General features: G+C 38.4%; 2 protein-coding genes, 2 non-coding genes and 1 pseudogene across 4 annotated transcripts; all 5 read left to right on the forward strand.

Moving 5' to 3' along the window:
- Positions 1-1,544: 1,544 nt before the first annotated feature.
- LOC125599903 (glycine-rich protein DOT1-like) lies at positions 1,545-2,718 on the forward strand. The gene has a single exon (XM_048772931.1). It carries the CDS (start codon positions 1,584-1,586, stop codon positions 2,457-2,459), a length of 876 nt encoding a protein of 291 aa, XP_048628888.1. The 5' UTR covers positions 1,545-1,583; the 3' UTR covers positions 2,460-2,718.
- Positions 2,719-4,641: 1,923 nt separating this feature from the next.
- LOC125599900 (peptidyl-prolyl cis-trans isomerase CYP18-2) lies at positions 4,642-6,150 on the forward strand. The gene is made up of 5 exons (XM_048772928.1): positions 4,642-4,861; positions 5,004-5,099; positions 5,193-5,254; positions 5,676-5,809; positions 5,907-6,150. The coding sequence occupies exons 1-5, from the start codon at positions 4,790-4,792 to the stop codon at positions 6,035-6,037; spliced, it is 495 nt and encodes a 164-aa protein (XP_048628885.1). The 5' UTR covers positions 4,642-4,789; the 3' UTR covers positions 6,038-6,150.
- A 282-nt stretch (positions 6,151-6,432) lies between these two features.
- TRNAN-GUU lies at positions 6,433-6,505 on the forward strand. The gene has a single exon. It is a non-coding gene; the product is annotated as a tRNA-Asn (tRNA).
- A 266-nt stretch (positions 6,506-6,771) lies between these two features.
- Positions 6,772-6,851, forward strand: TRNAL-UAG. Its single transcript has one exon. It is a non-coding gene; the product is annotated as a tRNA-Leu (tRNA).
- A 158-nt stretch (positions 6,852-7,009) lies between these two features.
- Positions 7,010-8,135, forward strand: LOC125599901 (annotated as a pseudogene).
- Positions 8,136-8,683: the final 548 nt, after the last annotated feature.

Consider the following 8,683-nt stretch of genomic DNA (forward strand, 5'->3'; position numbering starts at 1 on the left):
TAGTATATGCAGTTGATATAATTAATGTTGATGAAGCTAAAAGATAAACAACTCACGTGGTTTATTGTTCAATTTAAGAACTCTAAAGAGCTGAATGTTTTTTAGTTCGTTGAGAGAGCGTCGATTGGCCTGCGGAAGATAAGCACCAAGGAAAGGATTTCTCTGGGTTTTATTAACTGATCAGACATGCTCTTACAAAGTCAGCAGAGAAATTAAATCACAAGGTAACACTAGAATTTTGAATCTTTGGTAGCTAGGGAAGAACTTTGACTCTTTATTAGAAATGAAATCACAAGGTATCAATAATCTTAACTAATTAGTTTAATGAACGTTTATATTTATCGTGTTAAACTATACAAGAGCTCGTATTTTTTTTATTACTGTATGAAAGGACGAATAGAAACGGAAAGAGTGAACACATATATACATGCTACATAACGTTGTGTTGGCTACCTCTATGCTAATAACAATATTAGTTAGTACTGAAGGCCAGCAACAAATGATTCATCCTAAAATGGTGAAGAGAGCAGAAGAATATAGTATAACTATATAACTCAACCATATATAACCTAACTTTGGTAAAATACTCGGCTCTGATAGATCTCGTGAGCAACTAAGGTGTGATCACGTTCAAACATATTAATTACGTTTATGCAACGTTTTATTGCCTTGCCAGACATTAGAAGAACCACTAATAAACACAAGTTGCTAGGAATTGATTTTAAATTTTCAAAGTTAGTGTAGACATAGGAGTGAGTCAGATATCCATAAAGAACAATATGATAATATGTAGAAATTAGGTCTGATTCATTATACTGGATTATATATAAATGTCATTATGCAATGTGGGAGACACCAAAAATACACACAAGTAGCACTACGTGCTTAGTGATAAGTGAATCTGAAATTATTAGTGTTCAATATGTGATAAAGCCCTTAGGTAACGAAGGAATGTGGATAAGAGTAATATCAGTCTATCGAACATAAACCGAAGGTGTTAATAGTTATCATTTTCAAACTTTCTTGTGACTTCGATTCATTGATGATCGACAAAGATGTTATTATATATGGCTTATTATACTGATGCCCCATTCCACTAAAATACTCTAATCTCTAGATGTAGAATTTGAGTGCTTTCTAATTTGAAAGAATTTGTAAATGAACGATCAACCAAATAAATAATGATGAAAATGTATATTGTCACAATTGATAAACAATACTATTTTCTGTATGAAACGTCTTAAAACAAACATTTCACTTTTATGTTTTCCAGTTTAGATTTTACTCCGTCATTTATATCTTAAAATATTGGTGTTCTACCATATGATTAATTATATACTTCAAAGCCGGCATACATAGAAGATTTTTTTTATAATGACACTACAACATGCATCAAAGCAACAAAAATCATAGATACACTGGATGGAATTGATAGGTGAGGTTTGGGCCCCAACAACTGAGCATTAGGACATCTTATCCTATGTGCAACCAACGCGGTTGGGTCTGGTGAAATGCCTATAAATACGGACACATTCTCAAGCAAACTCATCACACAACAAAATCGTAAGAAGAAAGAGTGAAACATGGCTAATCACAAAAATCTTTTCTTCCTATGTTTCTTAATAGGTTTAGGGTTATGTTCTGCAAGACGAGCACTTCTTTCCTCCTATGAACCCGAGGATGAAGTCGCCGGATACGGCGAGAAAAGTAGTTTGCATGCTGGTTATGGTATTGGAGTTGATGCTGGTGTTGGTGTTGGTGGTGGCGGCGGAGAAGGAGGTGGTGCTGGTTACGGTGGAGCTGAAGGCATTGGTGGAGGAGGAGGCGGTGGACATGGTGGTGGTGCTGGTGGAGGTGGTGGTGGTGGTCCTGGAGGAGGATCTGGTTATGGAGGTGGAAGCGGTGAAGGTGGTGGAGCTGGATACGGAGGCGGAGGAGCTGGAGGACATGGTGGAGGTGGAGGAAGCGGAGGAGGTGGTGGTGGAGGAGCTGGCGGTGCGCATGGTGGTGGATACGGTGGTGGAGAAGGTGCTGGTGCTGGAGGAGGATATGGAGGTGGCGGTGCAGGTGGACATGGAGGTGGTGGAGGCGGTGGAAATGGAGGTGGTGGAGGAGGTGGAGGTGCACATGGTGGTGGGTACGGTGGTGGAGAAGGCGCTGGTGCTGGAGGAGGATATGGAGGTGGCGGTGCAGGTGGACATGGAGGTGGTGGAGGCGGGGGAAAAGGAGGCGGTGGAGGAGGAGGTTCTGGCGCCGGTGGAGCTCACGGTGGTGGTTATGGTGCCGGAGGTGGAGCTGGAGAGGGATACGGTGGTGGTGGTGGAGAAGGAGGACACGGTGGTGGAGGAGGCGGTGGTGGTGGAGCTGGAGGTGGCGGAGGAGGAGGTGGAGGTTATGCAGCTGCTGGATCTGGACACGGTGGCGGTGCTGGTAGGGGAGAAGGCGGTGGTGGCTATTAACACCGTGAAATTATCTATGTGGAGCGTAAGGGCCATTGAGTAAAGTGTCATATAACTCGTAAGAGACTATATTTACACCATATATGTGGTAATAAGTACGCAAGTCTCTGTATAATAAGCCCTAAAAATGGCTATTGTTGAAGTTTCTAATTGTACCAATGCTGTATGCTGCTTCGTGTGTATCAAGTTTATATAAACGAAAATGAAGATATCATGAGTGTTCCTGTTTTCATTTTACTAATATATATCAAGATATCAAGGGGACGTGCATGGTGAGGGTTTACTATGAGTTGTATATTTGTCATGTTCCTGTTTCCATTATACCAATATATGAAGATATTAATCAGATGTGCATGGTGAGGATTTACTATTGGGTTAATGTGTTTGTCCTGTGAGAAAGGTAAGGCCATTGACGGAAGAAATTGGTTTGTCAAGCATAAAATCTAATTTTTTTTTACGGTAAACGGCTATTCTATTACTCAAACTTGAGGTGGTCTGGGGAGGCAGACCGGAATAAAACAACCAATAAAACATAAGGATCTATGAAAAGAACGTGCATTTCTAGCTAACGAATCCGCAATCTCATTCTGCGTCCTTGGAAAGTTGGTGATATTGAAGTCCGAAAAACACAACCGAAGAGTTTGGCTCCCCAGCCCACCTTAAGTTTGAGTAATAGAATATTCGTTTGCCGTAAAAAAATTATACGGCAAGGACGATATATGCAAACTGAACATAATGGAATGTTTGGGTTTGAGAATCTTAAAGGAGATTTATATGGCAAGCTGTTTAATGCTTATGGGAATTTTCTCTCCCAGTTCACCTATGTGAATGAGATATGGCTATATTAGATCCGTGAAGGAATTATTATCTGGTCGAGAAGGGAAACAAAGTAAACAAATTCATGGATGCAGATAAAGATGAGATCATTGACAAAATCTTTTCATAAAATTGACATTCAAAGCGGAAATAATACATCATTCTGACATGACTTGTGGTCTAATTTGAGGAGACTCTGATATAGTGATATGATGGGAGAAAATTTTCATATAGATATGAGAATTCCAGAGAATGCCATGGTAGAGGAATGAATTCAAAGACTTAAGAAGACAAGATATTTTATAGATGAGCTGAATAGTTTGGAAGATGTCATGAACAACCATAAACTACAACTTGAGCGTTATATATGGAGAAGTAAGTCATGAAGAAACAAGAAAGAAGGAATCGGATTCCTCAAGTGCATGTTCATCTACCATGGACAAAGAGTATTTGGTTCCCAAATGCAATGACAAAAAAACTATTTTCTCATGTGGATCGTTTGCACAACTGATTTTTTTTTTTATATATGTTATGGTTGATCCGGTTATCTCCGATAGAAACAAATTTATATATTGGTACAGTGTAGATATATCCCCGAATGGCCACCACACTGAACATGGGAACAAAAGAGTTGAAGATAATGTAGCATTTTGGATTAGCACCAAATCAAACAAATAGATCAATTCTCATTTTCTCTCAAATTCTAAACAGAAGCACTTTAACAGAAACATGTTCTTTTAGTATAATTCAACATTCTGTTAAAATAATAATAATGAATTAGATGGCTTATCACCCAGTAAGAATCACCCTATAATCCTATGGGACTCCTTTGGACTCCAATATGATGTTACCCTACCAACTACCCTGTTTTTACTTTCTTTTTTGCCAGGGCGTTGTGTTGTATAGATTAGTATCTTTTGTAAGAAACAATCTCTATCTTTATGATATATTAACATTCTTAGCAAAAAAAAAAAAAAAAAAAAAGAATCACCCTATAAAAGTATAATTTAAATTTGATTTTTTTTTTCATTTTAGTGTTCCCAGTTATCTACTTTTGGGTAACTAAAGTAAGTTTTTGGATGGTTCTATTTCTATATAAATATTTTCGACGTTATTTACTAAAAGGTGTGAGTTATTTCAAACAAAACTTGTCATTTTTTTTTTTTAATATGCTAGAGATATCACAAGAAAATACCATCATTTGTATGAAAATAGTAGTATAAGATATTTTCATTTTCAAAACAAACCGAAACACAAATAAAAAACTAGCTAAATTTTAATTGCATACATTTGATCCGTTTTCTCTCATGGCATCATTTATGATGTGGCCTTGTGAGATATACACACAATGGACTTGCACTAGGCCCAAGTGTTTTAAAAATCTCGGGTCGACCCATGACAGAGAAAGAATCAGATCCGACCCGATAACGACTTTAGAGTAAACGTCTCATCATGAGTCTCTCTCACTAGGTTCCTGACGAGTCGCTGCTCTCTCTCTCCGTCTCCGAAAAAAAATGACGGCGAGACCTGAAGGAAGCCCCCCGGAGGTTACACTGGAGACCTCCATGGGTCCGTTCACCGTCGAGGTTTCTCTCTCTCTCTCTCTCTCTCTCTCTCTTACTTGCATTTCTATTAGGTTTCTAACTGATAACGCTCGATCCTGAGATCTAGATTTAGGGTTTTAGAAAGGGGTTTACAGTGATTTGATGTTTGTAAGTTTGATCTCAGATGTATTACAAACACTCCCCGAGAACTTGCCGTAACTTCGTGGAGCTATCACGGAGAGGTTACTATGACAACGTTCTCTTTCACAGGATCATCAAGGTCCGTTCTTTATTTTCCTAATCTGAGTGTTTTGTTGTACTGAGATCACTTTGATGATGAAAGTTTGTTCCTTTGGTATTTTATTTGTTTCAGGATTTCATTGTGCAAGGTGGAGATCCTACTGGAACTGGAAGAGGTGGCCAATCCATTTATGGGTACATTCTCTCATTGTCTTTCTTTGATCAATGCTGGTTGATTCCATGGATATGTTAGTAAACGAATTTGGATCAGAACATGGCTAAGCTTTGATGAAGGTTTATAGTGAAGTTAGCTCTATTAAGGTTATATTCAGTGTGAACAGATTTAAATAAGTTTTTTTTTCGTCTTATACTCACTCAAGACTTGCATAGATTTTGAATTTGGGCAAAAACGTTATTCATAACTTACTGAACATGTTATATATAGTCGACTAAGGTTCTAGATATCTCAACAATCCTCAGTTTACTCTATTATTGATTTGATTCTCCGCTTTACTTGTTTTGCGTCCGCTGATGTGTGTTTAGAGGCTTAGAAACATAGAGCTACTACTTTATTGGTTTAGAGATAATGGGTCTTTTGCCATTGTTCTTGTACTAGTTCCAAGTTTGAGGACGAGATAAAGCCTGAGTTGAAGCACACAGGAGCTGGGATTTTGTCAATGGCAAACGCTGGTCCCAACACCAACGGGAGTCAGTTCTTCATCACTTTAGCACCAGCACCCTCCTTGGATGGTAACACACATCCATCTCTCGAAAACACTGGTCTAATTTGCTATGATGTCACTTAATTGTGTTCGTCTGTTGACATCTCTCTGTGATCATCTTCCAGGAAAGCACACGATATTTGGCAGAGTCTGTCGTGGTATGGAGGTGATCAAGAGGCTCGGTAGTGTCCAAACCGATAACACCGACAGGCCAATCCATGAAGTGAAGATTCTGAGGACCAAAGTGGTTGATTAGAAGCAGCATAAGTAAACGATGACGACATGAAGAATTAACTCTGTACTGATCCTTGCTACTACTATGGAAAATGTTTTCTTCCTGACCAATAAAAAGTTACAAGGTTGATTTAATTCAGTTCACACATCTCTGTTTTTGTAATATGGATCGTTTCTATCAAAAATCATCTTATCCTAGTTTCTCTATACCGTATGGGATTGATTTCATCATACATTTGCACAAATAAATGAATATTGACTATACAACGTGCCCTTCAAATTGAAAGGCCATTTGTAGCAAATGTTTTGCCATAGGTGGAAGAAGATGGTGTTTCTCTGGGCACTGTGAGATAATTATATATTGAGATTCGAAAATCTCCTTTTTAATACACAATGTTGAATTATAGAGCATTCAAAGCTGGAATAGCTCAGTTAGTTAGAGCGTGTGGCTGTTAACCACAAGGTCGGAGGTTCGACCCTCCTTCTAGCGAAAGTTTACATATGATTGTTTTTATTTTGTAATCTTTTCGTTTGGCAACAGTGGGCGAATGTAACTCTTCCTCTCAAGGTAATTTGTGTTTCTGTTTTCGATTGATATGTATTTCAACAATTTTGGGCTAAAGAATTAGATCAGATGAATTGTTGATTATGAAAAGTTTAAAACAAATTATCAAAACGGATACCCTGTCAAATTCAAAACATCAGTGTTTCGTACACTAAGCGCTAAATCCAATTTAAGTACCTGCATGAACAAAAGACAGTTTGGCCGAGTGGTCTAAGGCGCCAGATTTAGGCTCTGGTCCGCAAGGGCGTGGGTTCAAATCCCACAGCTGTCAGATATCTTTTTTGTTTCTTCAAATTAATGATACGACGTCGTTAATCAAGGCATCAACAAATGAATGTTAAAGTACATTCAGCCCAATACTAATGAAACACAGCCCAAAACGAATATCAAAACCCTAAACGAAAGGGCTCACTCAGAAACCCTAATTATAAAATCAATTTCATTTTTATCCCTGCACTCTCTTCCTCTAAGCCAAGGCGGAAACTACAGAAGGAAGAAGTGACCTTGCTGTGATCTTTAACAATGGTAAGCTTCGTCTTTACAAAGCTTTCACATTTCTCAGTTTATCTCAGATTTTGATTATACATGTTAGGTCTTCGTTATCTGGGCGTTGAATTGTTTAAGCATTAGATTTGCGTTGATCTTAATTATGTTTAATTGATCGGATAAGAGTAATGAAAGTTGAAGTGTTATTTGTTATGTATAGTCGAGGAGAAAGACAAGAGAGCCGAAGGAAGAGACAGTGACACTTGGACCAGCTGTTCGTGATGGAGAGCAAGTCTTCGGTGTTGTTCACATCTTCGCTTCCTTCAACGACACTTTCATTGTATTGTTTCTTTTTTATTTGTCACCAATTTCTATTATATCTCTAGAAGTATATGTGAAGCTTACTTACATTGTTGTGTCTGATACGTTTTTGCAGCACGTTACTGATTTGTCTGGACGTGAAACCCTTGTCCGTATCACTGGTCAGCATCTATTCATTGAGAACACATATGTTATCGTCCGTGTGTTGTTTAGTATGTGTTAGATGTATTGTTACTTAGTCTCACAACTAGGAAATTAAATGGCGAGTGTTTTTTTAATTTATTAGGTGGAATGAAGGTGAAAGCTGACAGGGATGAGTCATCGCCTTACGCAGCATGCTTGCTGCGCAAGACGTTGCTCAGCGATGCAAGGAGCTTGGAATCACCGCTATGCACGTGAAGCTCCGTGCTACGGGTGGAAACAAGACCAAGACACCTGGTCCCGGTGCTCAGTCCGCTCTTAGAGCTCTTGCCCGTTCCGGCATGAAAATTGGCCGCATTGGTAAGCCTCATTGCCATAAGCTAATCTCAACTAAGACTTGGTTTAGTGAGCATTTCTAACATTGTACTTGTTGTTGTTGTTTCAGAGGATGTTACTCCGATCCCAACAGACAGTACCCGCCGAAAGGGTGGTAGAAGAGGAAGAAGGCTCTGAGTTTTCTATGGCTATTTATTTAATCTCATGCGTTTCATTTCATAACAATGTTTTTTTTTTTGAGTTTTGTGAACGAGTTTCGGATTGATCGCTTTTGTTAAATTGAACAACATATATTACTATCATTAGTCTATGGCCTTGGTGAATGACTTCATTGCTGTTATCATTATTGTCAAAAGTCACTTATTCAAAGTCTTCATCATTTTTGTTTAGAGATCTGTGGTACTGTGTTTATTTAAATGTGATAAAGTAAATCGTTGCCCTTCTATTATTTTTTCCTCGGACAGGCGAGAAAACTAAATATAGATCCTTTTTGATAAAAGTATACAACTTTTCAACATTAACTACTAAAATACTTTAAAACAAAACAAAACCAAAACTCAAAAATAACTTATTATGTTGTTACAATTTATTAAACTAAAACAACCAAACTCAAAAATAAACTCTCAAGAGGTCTAAAAGACAGGTAAAACAGCAGCAAAGATGGAGACAGGTCAGGAGACGGGAAGCGATCTCGGATTAGATGGTCCAGGGCATGGCAAAGACCTTCAGCAGAGGTGGAGACGAGGTGAAAATACGAGAGTTCGTTCCCTCCAGATCGGTAGATGGCGGATTGCAGTATAAGCTTAATCACTGCAAAAA

This window comes from Brassica napus, unplaced genomic scaffold, assembly GCF_020379485.1.
Source record: "Brassica napus cultivar Da-Ae unplaced genomic scaffold, Da-Ae ScsIHWf_2057;HRSCAF=2708, whole genome shotgun sequence".
Lineage (NCBI taxonomy): Eukaryota > Viridiplantae > Streptophyta > Magnoliopsida > Brassicales > Brassicaceae > Brassica > Brassica napus.